Source organism: Exophiala viscosa, assembly GCF_022695815.1.
Source record: "Exophiala viscosa unplaced genomic scaffold EDD37scaffold_3, whole genome shotgun sequence".
In the NCBI taxonomy this organism is placed as follows: Eukaryota; Fungi; Ascomycota; class Eurotiomycetes; order Chaetothyriales; family Herpotrichiellaceae; genus Exophiala; species Exophiala viscosa.
In genome coordinates, this window is record NW_026944355.1 from 2008919 (window position 1) to 2025881 (window position 16963).

General features: G+C 50.4%; 8 protein-coding genes across 8 annotated transcripts; 4 read left to right on the forward strand and 4 right to left on the reverse strand.

Moving 5' to 3' along the window:
• The first annotated feature begins 71 nt into the window (after window positions 1-71).
• On the forward strand, window positions 72-1286 carry EDD37DRAFT_626985 (uncharacterized protein). The gene is made up of 2 exons (XM_062816342.1): window positions 72-430; window positions 490-1286. Exons 1-2 carry the CDS (start codon window positions 176-178, stop codon window positions 1021-1023), a joined length of 789 nt encoding a protein of 262 aa, XP_062672232.1. The 5' UTR covers window positions 72-175; the 3' UTR covers window positions 1024-1286.
• EDD37DRAFT_340266 (uncharacterized protein) lies at window positions 1266-2275 on the forward strand. Its single transcript, XM_062811687.1, has 2 exons — window positions 1266-1616; window positions 1668-2275. The coding sequence occupies exons 1-2, from the start codon at window positions 1503-1505 to the stop codon at window positions 1920-1922; spliced, it is 369 nt and encodes a 122-aa protein (XP_062672233.1). The 5' UTR covers window positions 1266-1502; the 3' UTR covers window positions 1923-2275.
• Window positions 2020-3175, reverse strand: EDD37DRAFT_340341 (Translin). The gene is made up of 2 exons (XM_062811688.1): window positions 2660-3175; window positions 2020-2610 (listed from the first exon to the last, which is right to left on the reverse strand). The coding sequence occupies exons 1-2, from the start codon at window positions 3081-3083 to the stop codon at window positions 2300-2302; spliced, it is 735 nt and encodes a 244-aa protein (XP_062672234.1). The 5' UTR covers window positions 3084-3175; the 3' UTR covers window positions 2020-2299.
• A 3916-nt stretch (window positions 3176-7091) lies between these two features.
• Window positions 7092-8937, reverse strand: EDD37DRAFT_607916 (major facilitator superfamily domain-containing protein; the record flags this gene model as incomplete). The annotated part of the gene is made up of 5 exons (XM_062815008.1): window positions 7092-7432; window positions 7489-8005; window positions 8065-8187; window positions 8241-8353; window positions 8424-8937. 5 exons carry the CDS (start codon window positions 8935-8937, stop codon window positions 7092-7094), a joined length of 1608 nt encoding a protein of 535 aa, XP_062672235.1.
• A 1032-nt stretch (window positions 8938-9969) lies between these two features.
• Window positions 9970-11900, forward strand: EDD37DRAFT_679586 (uncharacterized protein; the record flags this gene model as incomplete). The annotated part of the gene is made up of 3 exons (XM_062819690.1): window positions 9970-10108; window positions 10130-11312; window positions 11396-11900. 3 exons carry the CDS (start codon window positions 9970-9972, stop codon window positions 11472-11474), a joined length of 1401 nt encoding a protein of 466 aa, XP_062672236.1. The 3' UTR covers window positions 11475-11900.
• On the reverse strand, window positions 11901-12988 carry EDD37DRAFT_341347 (uncharacterized protein). Its single transcript, XM_062811692.1, has 5 exons — window positions 12923-12988; window positions 12700-12858; window positions 12450-12632; window positions 12275-12395; window positions 11901-11979 (listed from the first exon to the last, which is right to left on the reverse strand). The coding sequence occupies exons 2-5, from the start codon at window positions 12776-12778 to the stop codon at window positions 11964-11966; spliced, it is 399 nt and encodes a 132-aa protein (XP_062672237.1). The 5' UTR covers window positions 12779-12858; window positions 12923-12988; the 3' UTR covers window positions 11901-11963.
• A 634-nt stretch (window positions 12989-13622) lies between these two features.
• Window positions 13623-14002, forward strand: EDD37DRAFT_562353 (60S ribosomal protein; the record flags this gene model as incomplete). Its single annotated transcript, XM_062813908.1, has 2 exons — window positions 13623-13822; window positions 13876-14002. Coding segments are annotated over 2 exons (327 nt in total), but the record flags the coding sequence as incomplete, so codon positions are not given.
• Window positions 13714-15254, reverse strand: EDD37DRAFT_341372 (uncharacterized protein). The gene is made up of 2 exons (XM_062811693.1): window positions 13874-15254; window positions 13714-13820 (listed from the first exon to the last, which is right to left on the reverse strand). Exon 1 carries the CDS (start codon window positions 15090-15092, stop codon window positions 14055-14057), a length of 1038 nt encoding a protein of 345 aa, XP_062672239.1. The 5' UTR covers window positions 15093-15254; the 3' UTR covers window positions 13714-13820; window positions 13874-14054.
• Window positions 15255-16963: the final 1709 nt, after the last annotated feature.

Sequence of the window (16963 nt, forward strand, 5' to 3'; positions counted from 1 at the left end):
GTTTGAATGAGGCCCTGGAGATTTTTTCGGGGATCTTGTATCGTTCCTTCCTGAACGAGTCTAATCAGCAACCCTGTGCCGCGTGGCCTGGTGTGTGTGGTCTAACAGTCATGTCTATTTACAGTGGAAGGGATCCCCGCCTGACAGCAAGGCTAGCCCTGGGTCGGAATCAGAGATGTTGTTACACCGGCTCTGTCATTTGATTGCACATCTCGCAACTGCATTCGTATATCTGCGGTGGAATGATCTGCTTGATGCAGTCATGACAATGACTTTCCGGTGCCTCACGAACTCAAGAGAGGCTGTGGTGCGAAGCAGCTTGAAGCTCCATGCTGTCATGCTGATGTGTTTGGCGCTGGCTCTCTGCTTCAAGTCCGTCTCCGCCAGCACCGCGCAAGCACTTCTACGGACGGACCTACAACCGCTCAAGGTAGGTTTCCATGGTAATGTCAGGCAGACTGAGACGGGCATGGCTGAAGATAGCATCAGTTCGACGATATCAAGACTCCAGCTGGCTTCGCCGACATCAAGACGCCATACAATGACTTCCTCTTCGAAGGCTTCTTCGCTTTCAACCCAGCACATCCTAGGTTCGAGGGCAGAATATCCAGCCACGACTTGAATTGCGCGGTCTCTAAGCCGAACGCTTTGTATGGCACAAGGGATAATTTCGATGTTGGACAGACTTCCTCGTTTGAAAGGAAGCCCCTGATACGACCTGCAAACACGAGCGACACGTTCACACTGCATGCCCTCAAGATCAAACCCTTGGATGCGCCTCTGGGCTTGGTCACCGTCAATCTGCAAGGCTACCGGTCTGCAGCTGACGGCCCCTTAGAATGGAGTGTCGACTTTCCAGCCGGCTTTCATGATGTTCTTTACGTGCAGATAGAAGACTTCAGCAAGCAAACTTGGAATAGGCTTAAGTCGGTCGAGCTCTGGGCTGACTTCCACCACGACGATGTCGCTATGGATTGGGAGTTCTGCGTGGATGATATAAGTGTAGAGCTTGCCATAGAATGAACTCGTGTCTCTTCTGCAGGTACGAATGGTGGCCATTTTCTCATAGCTCCTACTTTCCAAAGTAGTACCAGCACTATGAGGCTCTTCGTCTGTAGCCAGGTACTAATTGTCCGTGATTCGCTCGGTGATATGTATCCGGACTGTTGTGTCTCTTGCCTAAACCGAATTAAGGCCAGCTTGTTTACTCCGCAAATTTCATCACGATGGGCCTCATAATGACGTCGATAGGGTCGTCCCTATGAAAAAAGGTCTCGTGCGAAGTTTCGAGATACGTGTACTCATTACTGTGGTATGGTGGGCATTCAAAACCTCAACAGATGACGTATTCTTGCATTGCAGCTCACATTTGACTGCTTCAAATATTTCAGCTTTCTCTTCTCAATTCGTATCCCTAGGCATATCGAGAAACACAAAATCACAAGTCTACAGCCTTACCAAACAATTATAAACGTCACAGACAACCTATATACTCACTCAAGATGTCTGACAACACTTTCCACGTCACCGGCGAAGATGTTCGGAAGATGGAGTCCAAAGAGTCAAAGTTCCATGATGGCAAGACACCAGCCGACTCTGATACTTCTGCCATGAAGGTAAGGCGATCTTGAAGCTTTGCGTTGGATCATAGCTGACTCTTTCCACAGCAAATCCTGTCTGAGCAAGAAAGCAAGCAAGACCAGATCGACCGTGTCAAGGCGAACCTACCTCTACCAGACCAACCAGTTGGAGGAGCCAGTGCAGACCTTCAGTCAGCAGACCAACGTACCGTCAACGTTGGCAGTGGTGGTGTCAATGTCAAGTTGGGCACGCACTCCAGTAATGGTCTGAGAGAGCCTGCAACCGCCGAAAGCAGCGCGCGGATCGATGGCGAAGAGTGGAAGAAGGAGACTGCACCATAAATGGAGCAAAAACAGGGTCGAGGCGTTAATTGTTCACCAGTTTGTATTGTTGAAGGAGGAATTGTGAAGACACTTAAATGCCATGCAAGCATAAAGCTTGAAGTCAAGTGTATATAACCCGGAGGGATCCACATTAAAATGAGACCTGTTGAAGCTCAGCTTTTCACGTCCTACATGATCTTGTCTCGATCGTGCATCCTGTGAAGTGCGTAGAGACCCTCCAGTGGGATTTTAAGCGCTGTTTGTCTGACGGTATTTCGGTCGGCATGCGTACCTCATTTGGTGTGGGCAGGTCAGCTGGATCGGAACTGCTCTCATTGTGTAGCGAGGTATCTCAGGCTCGTGAACGTCGGTATGTGTGCAGACCCATCACCTCTTCAATTTGCGTCGGTCGACTTTGGTATTAGACCTCGTAGACTGAGATCATAGACGACATCCTCCACTTTCTTCACACTGTACTTGATTCCATCGGACCTCCGTCTGAGGTTATCATTCTTCAGGTTCAATAGCTGGAAGCCGGCATGGACATCTTTAATAAATTTAGAGATCTGTAGTGGTCGAGAATAGTCGCCCAAGGTCACCGCATTTGGGGCTAAACGAGCCAACTCTTCGATTGTCGTCGTGAGGGCAAGGAGGTAGTCTTCGACTGTGACATGGAAAGCATCTTCAGATTTGAGGTTGACCGGGACTAGATATCAGTCAGTATTATTCTGTGAGTATTACAGCATCAACCTTACCATCTAACCTCTGGCCGACCTCTTCGAGCGTCAGAAGGTGTCCACTCTTAAGCCAGTCTGCGATCTGCATGCTGCTAATAAATGCCTGGATGTCGCGCTGCCATATATTGTTCCATTTATAGAAAGGGAATTTGGACGCCGACTGCGCCAGCTCCTTGACCGTAGCTGCCTGCTGGGACAGCGCATCATAGCAAGGGCCTAGGACTGTAGCCTCTAATTCGGCGGTGGGTGTGTTGTGGATTCTGGAGAGGATGGATTGTGTAAGGCGACCTTGTTTCGAAAGGGTCTCGACAAAGGTCTTAAGCTCATCGCGGATGGCACTTTCTTCATCGATCTTGGTTTGTAGGGAAGTGAAGATGGCCGGATCTATATTGTGCGATGAAGTAGCCGGCGCAGGCGTGGTCATGGTGGTGTCGGCCGACATCCTGCTACGGGAGGATTGTTTGGGAGAGCAAGAACGGTTCAGATGAATATCTAGGCACAAATGGCCAGAGGGTTATTTGGCAGTGGAAGTCGCGATGTAAATTCTAACCAAAAATTTAGTCGTTCCTTCCCGTTGTGTCGATGTTTGGCCATTTTGGGAAGGAACATTTTACGGCATATGCGACCTGTACCATAAAGGGATATCAACAGTAGCAGGTGGGATTTATTTCTATTTTACTGAAGCAGAGTGTAGACATGTAAACAATTTGGCAGCTTGCCAGGTTGTATGTCTTTCATATGTGTGACTTTTTCCCTGGGTCCTTAACATTATTAGGATTGCTCTTATAGGACTATGGTTTCACTCTTCTCCAAAGCTTTGCTCAAGGCAAAACGAATGATGAAAAGGATAGATGTTTGCATCACAAGGCGGTAGTGTAAGGCCAAGGACACGGTGCCAGAAACCCATTGCGCAAGCACAGAGGAGTTTAACCGGCGAGATCCAAAAATGAGAATAATCAAAGTATTCATCCCGTAGGATGATTTCAGAGATTAAACTGAAAAGAACAGATACTACACTTGATCTAAGCCAAAAGGCAAAGCTGTACAAAGTATTAGCCAAAGATCAAATGTAGGGGGTAAAACGGAGGGACGTTCAGAGCTTCAGAGTAGAAAGGGATCCAGGGGGAGCGAGATACTTATACTCTCTGAGAAAAAAAATTGCTGCCAAGGACTCATCACCGCCGAAAAAAGCAAATGGACTTTTTTCCAGGCGGTGTCAGTGCAGCCAGTGAGCTTGGAGAGCCAGGAGATTGCTTCACTTGTTTGACAGGCAGAAAAGCTAGATCTGAGGGTCCAGGATCGCCAAGGAGGAGTGGTGGTGAAGGTGTAAGCCAAGAGAAGTTCAGAAGCAGAACGATCAAAGTAGGGCGGAACGTAGGCACCGTCAAAGGAAGTTGTAGAGGTGGAACAGAAACACCGCGGCTATTTGGGAACAAGGCTGGCAACCCCTTTTCGGAAATACTTCGGGACTAAAGTTCTCTCCGACCGGCTCAGAGCAGATCTTAGGACTTCCGTCAAGATACACTCCATGTCATGATACAATGGTCATGACACAGCCTAGCTCCCAGTTTGGCAGTTTGCTGTCACTCAAACAACAATAACAAGGCAGTCATTGAACATTCACAGCAGACTCGCGTTCACTACCCCCATTGTTATTGAGCGGCAGTGCAAGATGTCGCAATCACAGCAATCGACAAGCCTGGTGATATATCTACCGCGACCTTCTGATACTCGGATTTTAACGCAATCATCTGCCTTTCAAACCACCTCAGATCGACCCGTTTGACCCATTTGAGGATCCCCGTTCATCTGTTCCACTTCTCCGCATATCACGATGGCGCAATCCAAAGAGTGGACGCAGCATACGCCACAGGCAGGAGCTGGATCTCGACGCATGTCTGGCTCGGAGCACACACATTCCTCTGTCCATGAAGAAACTGGCCAGACCACTACCTCCGCTTCGGATGCAGGAGCTGTGCAAGACTCAACAGGTAGGTCATCGTTCCGAGAAGTTATCGCACCATCTGAGTGGAGACAGGCATGTCGAAGCATCCAAATAAGGACGATCGACTTTCCAAAGAAGCCACGCGCAACAATGTATTGAAGCTCCTTGATCAATACGCACGAGAGATCGGACTGGTGCCACCCGAAACTTCTGCGGCCACGGCCTCCCATGGTGTATCTCGCACGGCATCTCCCGACTCCACAGCAGCTGAATCCTCCGACGTCTACTACAGTATCCCCAGTCGCCAGAGTCCAGGAACGTCTCCAGCACGATCGAACACCTACATTGGTCGAGCCTGTGACGTAGATGGTCCCTCGAGACAGGAGATGCATCGTGAAGAGACTCGCCGCAAGGAGGTGATGACGGACCAGGACATGACTGAGGACGACTGAATTCTCCTGGTGTTGACTTCTGATATGCTTGGGTACCTGGTCAATATTGCATGACTGCGCTGGGAAGAGGACCATTGTTGTTGTCAGAGAGATCTGGGACATGCATATGTTGACATTAGGGGCATGTGCCTTTGTCAGTAGGCGTTGTTGGTGCGTGTTGGTGTGGGCGGCTGGTAAAGTCTTCCTGAATCATTCTGATGTGAGGAGCAGTGTGAGAGAACGAACGAGACCTCACGCGTCTACATGTCAAGTCCACAATGCCAGGTGCCATGTTGGGTTCGTAGAGGAGATACTCAGTAGAACCATGACAATCAAAGAATGACATTCGTGGCAGCAAATGCACCAATCCAGGACAAGATCCAGGAAGCGAGATACATTAAGAAGCAGGTTCTGTCGACGCTCTTTGGAAGGCACAAACAGGTCGCATAGGCGAAGAGGTCACAGTCGTCATATTAAACTTAGGTCTGCGGGAACTTTAGAATGCGTACACCGTATGACAATGGTTTGCACGAGACACAAGCATCATTTCAGCTGCCGTGATGGTAGACGTCGATGGACGGTTTGTGTTACCTGGGCGGGCTCGAGACATTGCCATAGCCAAATTTGGGGCATGGGGCGCTTAGGCGTAGGCAGCAGGTTCATGGGAAGCATGCAGAACGGGAACAAGAAAACAAGCAGAAGCGGCTGATAACAGGATGGGCTACGCACAATAGTCACGATCTTCTGAAAATGGAACGTAGACTCAGCCAGCTTGCTCCGCATGAAAGCAGTATCCATGGATCAAAAAACGCATTGGGAGTATCTGATTGTTTTTGAGTGATCGTCAGCTAAGTATTCTGTACACCATTCGAGTTGCGCTCTCCGCGCCTGCAGTTTAATGCCTGCACTCAGTCCATTGCTTGCGCTAGCGGCCACCAAGAAACATGACACGTTAGATAGGAGGACAACATCTTCATCATGGTTTCAATTCCCCAAGATATACACAACGGCCATCTGGACTGTAATACAATAATCCAATATCGTTTGAGCTGACGGCCTTCCGAACATCAGGGGCTTGTCTTTCAAGGTAGGTGCGAAGGACCCCGGCTAAATATCGACATAGTGAAACCCGGACGAGCTCACTCGGTCACAATGCGAGCTTTGATGGCAAGCCCCCAGATGCACTCCCCAACTCCAATGGTTGTCTCCTTTGACGTTATCAGGAAGAGTAGTATTCTGGACACCATGAAGTGGTGCTCTCTTCTCAATATGGCTGCTCTCCTCTCAGCACCGAGGCTTGTCTGCTCTTCTCTCAATACTGCTGTCTACACTTACAATATACGCCAATCAGGGCCTGTCGACGATTGACGCTTACGGTTGACGATGTGCCATTCACGATTTACAGTTGATGATCTACTACCTACAACTTGCGACATATATCGATTAAGTCATGTACGATCTTGCCATGGAAAGGGGTTGTTGGAACGATTTACGATCTACGATTTCTGATCTGCAACTTGCGATTGAGACATCATGGTGGTGGAATGGGATGTCTGGAAGATTCACGACTTACCATTTCTGATCTAGAACTTGCGATTGGCGACTTGCGACCTGCAACACATAACAGTTTAGATATGCTGTGGTGGAATGGCATGTCGAACTGATTGACGTTTTACGATCTGCGACCTACAATTGATGAAACATGTACACGGGGAAAGATCAATGAAGCTATCTTGTTGTGCGTGAAGGTCTCTGGATTGACAAACTAGAACAATATCGACTTGAACCTGAGGAGCCAAACCGGTCGACAATGTGACCTTTTCTGGAAACAGGCTCGAGAAGTTCGAAGTCCAGCAGGTCCACATCAGCGCGTACCCTGACAGCAAGCCAGTGAGAATACACGATGGCATTAGTGGTCCTCCCCTCGCCAGATATTGATACTACATCACTGTGTGTGAAGGCCTCCGAGACAACAACGAGGAATGATATTCTTTTCAACTTGAAGGGCCACAACGGGTCGGACAGTAACACTTTTTCTGCAAACATGCTGGTCATCTCGCAAGTTGGTCCTTTACTACAAAGCATACCTGAACTCCATGTTCTGCTTGTCGGTCAAGTCCATGAACTCCGCATCTTGAATATGGGGGATAGCTCCCTGGCCAGCGAGACGGTCTCGACGCTTGTTCTCCCACACATAGGCGAAACGCAGGAGCAACGCACCCACAACACCCAAAGACAAACAAGCCATGATTGCGACTTTGGCAGGGATGTACTGTGGGGCCGTGTAGCCGGTAAAGGTCAGAGGACCGATGATGTTTGAGGCGCCGTACGCGAAGAGAATGATGGCGTTGATGCTGATCTTCTTGGTGTGGCCTGCATAATTGGCAGCAGCCCAGGAGTACATGATCGAAAGGTCTGGAAAACAGGTCAGTATATGGTATGCTCGACTAACAAGAGTGAAGGTTCCATACTTGGTCCGAATGTCTGCGTCAGATAGATACCAACGAGTTTACCTGCCTTGTCGCTCTTGGGGAGAAAGGCCATCAGACCTCCGCCCAGAATACCAGGTATGAGAAGAGCACAGATGCCAAATGCACGCCCGTTGAACCTGCCTGCATACCACGATGCGGAGATGACGGAGATCATCGAGATTGCGCCACTGGGGATATTCAGTAAGGCGGACTGCTTAGACGTATACCCGAAACCTTTGATGAGAGTCGATGAGAATGTCCCGCAGGCGCCAGTGGGAACATTGCCTGCAAGAATGATGACAGCGATGAGCCAGGTGCGAAAGTCTGAGGTTGTTTCCACGAACTGCGGTGTCTTGAATGTCTTATTTTCGATTCCGGTCATGTTTTCGCGGAGTCGTTCAATGGCTAGCACTTTCTCCTCGTGCGTGAAACGCGAGGCCATGGGAGAATTGGGCAAGAAGAGGAAGACGATGATTCCACAGACGATGGTGATGAGTCCGAAGATCAAAAACATGATCTATGGAGGTATGTTGGTTTCCCCGCCAGAAAGTTATCTTGCAGCTGGGTGAGACTCACCTGCCACGATCTGAAGGCTTTCCCTTCGTAGAATTGAAAGCCAAATGAAGACAAGGCACCAATGATAGTTCCGGCACCCACACCTAGATACCAAATGGCCACTCTCAAAGGCTGCTCTGCACGCTAGAAAAAGATCTTAGTCCACTGAAAAGGGTGAGCGATTCACTGGTTCATACCTTGTACCACATGCCCGTGATCAAGATCAGACAGGGAGCACTCGCCGACTCGAACACTCCCAAGAGCAAACGCACGACGATGAGCCCTCCGAAGCTGTTACAGGCACTATGGACTGAAAGTTGGACAAGTGTCAGCAAACCCAACATACATCCATGCGTATTTCAGGCTGGAGCACAACATACTGGCCAGTGTAAGTCCCCACAAGGCAACGTTGACACCAAGGTACTGTGCCGTGGGGAACTTCTGCATCAAGTAGGCATGTACAGGCTGGAAGACGGCAAAGGTAACGTAGAAGAAAGTGGCCAGGTAAGAGAATTGGGCGGCAGTCATGTGTGTATCCTTGCTGATACCCATAACGTTGGCATAGTTGACTGCAAATGAGTCAGCATGATTCACAGGTCGCATTCTTGGAATGCAACATGGGTGTACAGAGGCTGCAGTTGTGAACATACTCAAACTCTTGTCAATGTACTGGAGAACGTAGACTCCAAAGAGCATGGGCATGATCAGCCAGTCAATGCGACGGACTAATTTCTTCTCGTCCAATTCGGCAATAGATGCATCGGCCTCGTTGCGAAGGAAGGCAAGGGCACCGTCGACCTCGCGAGTGGCCAATTTCTCGCTCGGCATCTCGATCACGGGTTGCCGCACTGCTGGCGCATTGGCACCTACGATCTTTTCTGCGTCTGCTGCCATGGATGCCGTTTGTTCTTGCTTCTCTGCTCGATAGGCGCTGTTTCGATACCAAAATGTCGGTATGGGGCAATGGCGGACGAAGGCGATATGCGTCTGAGAGGATATCTCTTGTATGAGTATGTGTGTGCGTCCTGCAAATGATCATGGCCCCAACGGAGCGGTTATATATTATTTGTCGGGCAAGATCAGAGCAGAGCAGTGGCTAGAAGCGGCCTAGACGTTCAAACTATGTTAAATCGTTTCGCCGCTGTTAAAATGCACTTACATATAGACCTATATCAAACTAGTATAGTCTCCATATCGATGAGGCTGCTACGGGCGGAGAATGGCCGTTGCCGAATTGCTGATTGGCTGCATTAGGTCGAGATACAGTCCCGACGCTAACGTTGGTTTAAAGATACAGATCGCGTCGGATAGGTGGATTTCAACAAGTTAGATACAGTCCCGACCGTAGAATGGAGGAAGATGAAAGTCATGCGCGAGATAGAGTCCCCTCTTGCCAATGCGAGAGAGGAAACAGTCCAGTCTTTCGAGAGAGACACAGATACTGTCCCGGTAATCCAGGGAGAATGGGTCACTAGAATCTTGATCACCCAGAAAAGAGTCAACGGAGAACACCACCTTCCTGAAAGGATAGAGGCGGCGACGATCCCTTTCCGTCGCACTTGATTCGTGTGCCACGTGGGGACGACCCTGTTCAAGCCATATCTTTTGGGACGATGATACGGAGGCCTACTTCAGCGCCTGCAGTGTTGTTCTTCTCATGCCGAATCAAGAGTAAGATTGCCACCAGGTATGGTCGTGGCATGCGACATTCATAGTGGAGCTTACCCACAGCCACCAGCCATACGGCCAAGGTAGGAAGGATAGGATGGTACACATATAACATATATCTTGAAGACGTCTTTGGTGCCGTATGCCGAAGTTGGCCTCGTACACAACAGGTCCTTCAGTCTTGATGAACACCGTTCGACACAGCATCTCTCACACTCGTATTGACGAGCGTCGTTGACTCCGTCTTTCTCCAAAACCATGATCGTCTCTCGAGGAACGGCGCGTCCACTTGGCCTGCTATCCTGCACAGTCGACTCCGTCATTGCCGGGCTGGCTTTTTGCAGACGATCAACTCCCAATACCCACAGATTCGCGCGTCGCGCGATCGGGACAAGGAGTGTCGTCCCCTCGTACACAGTGAATAAGGAGCGACTTTGGAATGCTATCCACGAGACGGCTGAATGGGGAGCAACACCTGATGGAGGTGTACGGCGCCTTGCCCTGACCGACAAGGACAAAGCCGTGCGTGAATGGTTCATGTCCACTACCAAGTCACTGGGCTGCAGCGTCAAAGTCGATGAAATGGGAGTCATTTTCGCCACCCGCCCCGGCACGTCTTCTACCCTTGCTCCCATTGGAATTGGTAGCCACCTCGACACCCAACCAGCAGGAGGTCGTTACGATGGAATCTTGGGAGTTCTGTCAGGCATTGAAATTCTCCGAGTGCTGGAGGAGAATCAAGTCAAAACCCACGCGCCCATCACAGTCATTGACTGGACGAGTGAGGAAGGCGCGCGTTTCAACACTGGCATGGTCTCCTCCGGGGTCTGGTCCGGGCGGTACACTTTGGACTACGCTCATGCAATCCCGGCGGTGGAGGAGGACGAGACCGGGAAGGCAACGTTGAGGAGCGAGTTGGAGCGCATTGGCTTTCTTGGGAAGGTGCCTGCGTCGTACACAGCGAACCCTCTCAGCGCCCACTTCGAGCTGCACATCGAGCAGGGCCCGGTGCTTGAGGATGAGGGCAAAAAAGTCGGCGTCGTGACTGGCGTGCAGAGCATGGGCTGGCTCGTCGTGACCGTTCACGGCGCGAATCAGCATTCGGGCACCTGCCCAATGGACCGCCGACGGTGTGCACTGACGTCTGCCGCTCGGATGATATCGCGTGTAGAAGAGATCGCTTTGTCTGCCGAAGGTCTTTCGACGGTGGGCGTCATTAACTCGTGGCCGCAGTCACCAGCAACTGTGCCGCATAAAGTGGTCTTCAGCGTAGACTTGAGCCACCACTCTACTGAGGTGCGAGAACGCATGATAGCCGACACGCGCGCAGAGTTTGGGCATATTGCGCACGCCAACAAATGCACTGTCGAGATCGAGGATATCTGGAACAGTCCAGCAGTGCAGTTCCACGAGGACTGCATCAGCAGTGTCCGCGAGGCAGCACGAAGTGTTGCTGGCCAGGAGAATGTGAAGGAAATGATGGCAGGAGCGGGACACGACAGTGTCCACACAGCCGACAGATGTCCCACGAGTATGGTCTTTGTGCCTTCCAAGGGAGGTATTTCTCATCATCCTGATGAGTATTCCTCCCCGGAACAGTGGTAAGCTTTCCCTTCGTCTCCTTTCCCCCAACTTCACCACATCCCCGCAAGACCAATCGAAGACTGACACTTTTGTTCTTCAGTGCCCTTGGAGCGCAGGTGTTGCTGGAAAGCGTGCTGCGTTATGATGATCAACTGAAAGCGAAAGACACCTCTCGATGAAGCATGGCATCGCGCAGTCGATTAACAAAAAAAGAAACATGAAACGAGGCTGATGCAGTTGTAACCATTGCTCATGTGTTTGGAACACGTCAAGCATGAGAAAAGGTCAGCATTTGTCGCTGAGAAACTCCGGTCGCTTGATGCAATGGAACTTTTCCATCATGCACCGTCGCAATGCAAATCGTCAATCGAGATTCCAATTCGCAGTCTTTGGTATCTGAAGAAGCATTCCCCAGGATGCGGCCGAGTCAGCTGGCTGGCTGCCCAGCACTCCAGCGCCTTGAACGCATCGAGTGTTCTACCGATCAGGATCCAACCAAGCAATAGTGCTGCTGGCGGAAAAGTGTTCGCTGGTAGGTCCTGACCAATCTTGACCACGGCACTGCTGGTCATGGACCATATGATAGGGTGTATCCGATACAGGAAATGGTGGAAGGTTGCTCATAGTCGAAATCATGAACTGCCAAGCTGATGCACTCTCTGTTGACTTTACATTCGTAGTGGCCTGAGCACTGTTGTCGTGATCCAAGTCTGCCGTCCGCCACGGTTCTGGATGGTAGAAATGCGAAGTTGGGGGCACAAGTCCTTGATCACTACACGGAGTTTCGGCCGTTGTTGGGTGACGGGCATCGCTCGTTGTAGCCGAAGTTGTTGTCCATAGAGACATTATTGTTCTGTGGGCCTCAAATACTGGTTCTGAGCAAGCTTGGGCCCCAAATTGTGATGAGTCGTTTTGGGTGGACGGAGTAAGGTGAAAGAGTTGTTGCGGCTGCTCAGGCCACCCTGACGTTTGTGGGGACTGAGATATAGCAGGAAGGACACCGCTGTAAGGCGCTGGCTTCAACCTTGCCGTGCGCGACGGGTTTAGCCTGTTCCTTCTCTGGCGAGGTGGCACTGAAGGCGCCTCGTCCCTAACGTGTCCTGAGGCATATTAGGTACCGCTGTTGATTTGACTGAGGCGGTCATCATACGTACCAATCAGCCGTTGGACTTGTAGAATGTTCTCGGGCGTTTCATCTCCCCCCAGTACATCGAGGGCTTCCATGACTTCCACTTTCACTGCCACACATTGGCGGCCCAAGCGGACGCAATTGGTACATCTGCCTTGGGCATCTCCGGTTGCAGGCATGCATCTAGCCTTGCGTTTTCGGCAATGACCTACCTTCATGAGCAGGGTGTCCACAACATTCACAACTGGATTGGCTTGGGCAGGTCAGTCACTCACCACATGCAACGGAAGCCCGGTAGTACCCCAACTTCTCCCCCTTGGACCGCGCGTGCGAGAAATAGCCACAGTGAGACATTATGGAGGACCTGGCTCTGAGACCGAGAAACGATGTGAGTCAGAGATGTGTCTGCTAAACAGAAATGAAATTGAGATTCCCTGAACGCTTATCAGTTGCTGGCACTCGGCCGGTCAAAGGAGCTTCCTAATGGAGAACACCGACACTTCATCGTCGGGATAGTTAGTATAGTCACGTGTCGCTCCGTTATTTACCGAAAAGACAATGACGCTTTGGATGACTACCTTTCTCCTCAGACCCGTTCAATTAAGCAGATACTGTGAGGGTGATCTCGGGCGGTCAACGTCATGTGGCATTGTTGGAATTAAAAGTTTGGCGCAACCAAGGGCGGGAGGTGAATGTTGTCGTTGGAGAAACTATTTTTGTAATGATTGAAAAGTCTCGCCAAGCCGCTTCAACCCCTTTTTCGAAGATCGACGCAGCCTTGTTGGCAAGGCTAAGCCACAATCCACGTGACTGAAATCTTGGCATCGAAACCCACAATCTTGAAAACTCAAGATCGCAGTTTGATCGATTGACCTTTGATTCAGCCAACCACCAACACACACCACAGGCGCAGGATATTGATCTCTTTGCGACCGACACAACATCATTCAAAATGGGACCTCAACGCACCGTCGCACCTAAGGTAAGACAACCGAATCGCTTTGCTGTATCTGGGCATGTCTGAAGACTTTTGGCATCCTGCGCATGCGAAAAGAGATCAGCGGACCAGTTATGTACAGTAGGCTAAGGTTTTTCTCTTTTATTGTAGGGCGGCCAGAAGGGCAAGAGCCAGAAAGTCACCAAGAAGGTATGTCATCCCTATGGCTGCGCATGGATGCCTCGTTGCTGACTTTTCCACCAGTACACCATCAACTGCAGCCAGCCTGTCAGCGATAAGATCTTTGATCTGTCTGCCTTTGAGAAGTTCCTCCACGATCGCGTCAAGGTCGAGGGCCGCACCGGCAACCTCGGCGACGACGTCAGCATCTCCCAGGTTGGAGATGGCAAACTCGAGGTGGTCACACACATTCCTTTCTCGGGTCGCTACCTGAAGTACCTGTACGTTCACTGAAGAATTGATGGTTCTGGAGTAATACTGACAAGGCAAACAGGACAAAGAAGTTCCTCAAGAAGCAACAACTCCGTGACTGGCTCCGTGTTGTATCTACGAGCAAGGGTGTCTACGAACTGCGATTCTTCAACGTGGTCAACGACGAGGGTGATGAGGATGACGAATAGATGTATGATCAGACGGATTAGCAATTGTTCTTGTTCATCATTCAAAAGCCGCTTAGAATACCCCTTCCTCTACCCTCTGGTAGAGATGGATTTGATACCTCATGTTCTCCAATTCCATGGGGTACTTTAATGATGAGTCCAATCTGAACCATCTCGAATCATCGGAGACATGCTTCTTCCACTTACTCTGTGCAACCTGCTGTAGCGTATGGTCGAGTAGCCATTGCATAGGATATTTTCTCGTTTTCGCCTCCATACCTTGACCCAACTTGACTTCGGAATAGGAACCAGGACTGTCGACCACCAACAGCCACGAACCCAGCTGCATGGTATCGGTAAGCGCCAATAAGAATGCAGTCGTCCGCGATATCGAGGTCGTAAACAGTTCGTTGAGAGTGAACATGATGGTGCACAATCTGACCCCACCGAGTATGTCGCGGAGTTCTCCTTCCTCAACTGCAAGTATATCGCGTTGAGAGAAGCGGACTGCAAATTGGTCATTGGGGACCAACGGTTTGTTCGTCGCCTTCGCGCTTTCGCTTGCATATGGTGATAGTTGAGATGGCGTACAGATGGCATGTTCTAGCTTCGTAAGACAACTGGACCAGTCCGCAATATCTATTGCGTGGACTTCGAGTTTGAAGGACAACGAATATGATCGTGCTGCAGCCGCACATGCAGCCACTTCCGCCCCTCCGCCACCTCCAATGCAAGCAACTCTAGTAGCGCTTGTCGAATCCACAGTTTTGGCGAGCCATATCTGCTGCAGGTCGTGGTGCAGTAAGATATCGCTATAGCCAAGTGCACGGCTGGCACTCCACCTCAATGCATAAGCATCGAGATATGCTTGCTTAGCAAAAGCACTGATAAAGTCCCGTTGGAATAGGTGGCCTTTCACCTCTTGGATGTGCTTCTGGACTTCGGATTGATCGTCAAAGGGAAAAGCCCGGCGGAACACATCCAAAATCAATTGTTGCAATTCGATCGGGAAAGCCACGGAGCCGGGACGTTTTTGTGCAATGTTGGCGTCTTTTGGAGGGAACTGAGCGGACTTGGTGCTACCACCTCTTTGTTTTCTCGCTGGCGCCATCTGCAGATGCGGAGAAAAAGTTGACGATCGGAGTCCTTCTGGTGACTAGTGTGGTTACAGTCTCAGCCTGATCATCAAGACTGTGTCACAGAATGTGAAGACAAGAGCACAGCATGAATGGAAAACCCGAGATTGAACTTGCTGCTGTGCTCCCGATGCCACGAGTTGCTTGCGGAAGAATAATCCTCGTTGTGACACTGTCCTAGAAATTTCTTTAGCAAGGGCAAATAGTTGACTGTGTCGCAAATGCCCAATCTGGAAACCCTTGACTATCGTAAAGTGCTTTGGTGAGATCGAGTGGGCTTCGGCCTCATGCGGCTAGTCGATGGTCGAGACTCGAACCCCTCGTTGCTTTGTAAGGCGAATATTCGGTCAAGTGTCGTCGGCCTCCAAAAGGTTGCACAACGCAGGAGAATTTTTCTTATCGTGCGTTAGAGCGACATGTGCTTGCATTGGCAGCAACCGTCACGAGAACAAGTTGCATAACGCTAGTGAAATGGTTTGCAGGATGCGTGCAAAGTCTTTACCGAGTCAAACGAAGCTGTTCTCTGAGGCCACCATCACCTTGACGTGATATAGTTCAAAGTGCAAATCGTATTGGTTCGCAAAAAGTTCAGCTCTGGACGGTCACCCACTACTAATTACTGGCCCACATCCTTCCCCTCATGGGCGGTGAGGTTGCAGGTCAGCGATGCGAAATGGGGAAGTGTGCGTGGCAATCGACATTTCTTATCTCGTCTCATGCACAGCCGAGATTCAAGAGCGGAGTGTTGTCAAGGTGACGGTCAAGAAGCGAGTCTCACCATCGCACCCATGGCTGTTCCTTCATGTCGGTGACTTCTTTCGGTCTGAATGACTCGTCTGCGCACAATAATTCCACACAAACGCCTCTCCCGCAAAAACTCGACTCGACGGCTGTATCCGTGGGAGAATCCAAGATTTTATAAAGTCAAAAGCCACACGCTCCTAACACGAGGTCATGATGGACCAAAAAAGGTGTCTGGACCGAAAGCCTCGTCTCTCTGGCTGGCCAGTTGAAGTGCTTTCAGGCCTGCAGTTCCTGCATAAGCGCATAAGCTTGATATGGCCGGCCGAAAAGGTACGCGCACTAACAGGCTCTCTCGGCTGGGGATTTACTGCTGATCATTATCGAAATGATCTTCTCCCACAGTAATTGAATTAAGAGGTTGCATTGGCTTGGTCTTCAAGTGGTCGCCATCAGCAGTGGTGACAGCTCCGGAACCGTTCAGATGTGACTCCTCGAGAACTTCCGCCGAACCAGAAAGAGGTCAAGTTACACAATCCTGAGAAAAGCACGGCCCGGTGGAAGAAGGCAAAAGTGGAATCAAGGGCGATCGCGATTGAGATTGGAAGACCAGGATGACCATCTCCTTTCTTCTTCTCCATGCCAACGCATCTATCAAATGGTAGCCATTTAGGTTCAGAGGTTGAGAGATGTCAGCCATCGATAGTACGCTTCTTGTCTTCTTTGTGCCTGCGTAAGGTTAGGCACGAGTAGAGATCGTGCATACATCGTGCCCTGCTTTCGAGGCACTGTGCACGTACCTTCAAGAGGTCACCCGCGCTGCCTGTATCGACGATGCGATAACGGCACGCCGGAAGGGATGGATATGCACACGTCAGTGCGATAGAATGTTCAGATCTCCCACAGCATTGCAACCGGCAGACGCACCAACATCCGGAGGATCCCTGGTGTGTCTGGGTGTCATCCTCGTTCCTGTCGCGTCAGTGGACTTCAGTAGTTCGTCCAGCATGTTGGCACGAGGCCAAGTCGAGTCTCTGTCAAAAGCCCAAAGAGGATTAAGGGCATGTCGCTAAAGTGACTGCATGCACAGCGCCCCTAAAAAGGT

What these genes read in the sequence shown, in the direction of transcription:
- EDD37DRAFT_340266 (XM_062811687.1), top strand. Translation starts at nt 1,503, where the DNA reads ATGTCTGACAACACTTTCCACGTCACCGGCGAAGATGTTCGGAAGATG. An exon ending in CTGATACTTCTGCCATGAAG is followed by an intron (nt 1,617 to 1,667) that starts GTAAGGCGATCT and finishes CTCTTTCCACAG; the next exon opens with CAAATCCTGTCTGAGCAAGA.
- EDD37DRAFT_626985 (XM_062816342.1), top strand. Translation starts at nt 176, where the DNA reads ATGTTGTTACACCGGCTCTGTCATTTGATTGCACATCTCGCAACTGCA. An exon ending in CGGACCTACAACCGCTCAAG is followed by an intron (nt 431 to 489) that starts GTAGGTTTCCAT and finishes AGATAGCATCAG; the next exon opens with TTCGACGATATCAAGACTCC.
- EDD37DRAFT_341372 (XM_062811693.1), bottom strand. Translation starts at nt 15,092, where the DNA reads ATGGCGCCAGCGAGAAAACAAAGAGGTGGTAGCACCAAGTCCGCTCAG.
- EDD37DRAFT_340341 (XM_062811688.1), bottom strand. Translation starts at nt 3,083, where the DNA reads ATGTCGGCCGACACCACCATGACCACGCCTGCGCCGGCTACTTCATCG. An exon ending in GGTCGGCCAGAGGTTAGATG is followed by an intron (nt 2,611 to 2,659) that starts GTAAGGTTGATG and finishes ACTGATATCTAG; the next exon opens with TCCCGGTCAACCTCAAATCT.
- EDD37DRAFT_341347 (XM_062811692.1), bottom strand. Translation starts at nt 12,778, where the DNA reads ATGTCTCACTGTGGCTATTTCTCGCACGCGCGGTCCAAGGGGGAGAAG. An exon ending in CCGGGCTTCCGTTGCATGTG is followed by an intron (nt 12,633 to 12,699) that starts GTGAGTGACTGA and finishes TCATGAAGGTAG; the next exon opens with GTCATTGCCGAAAACGCAAG. An exon ending in ACAAGTCCAACGGCTGATTG is followed by an intron (nt 12,396 to 12,449) that starts GTACGTATGATG and finishes AATATGCCTCAG; the next exon opens with GACACGTTAGGGACGAGGCG.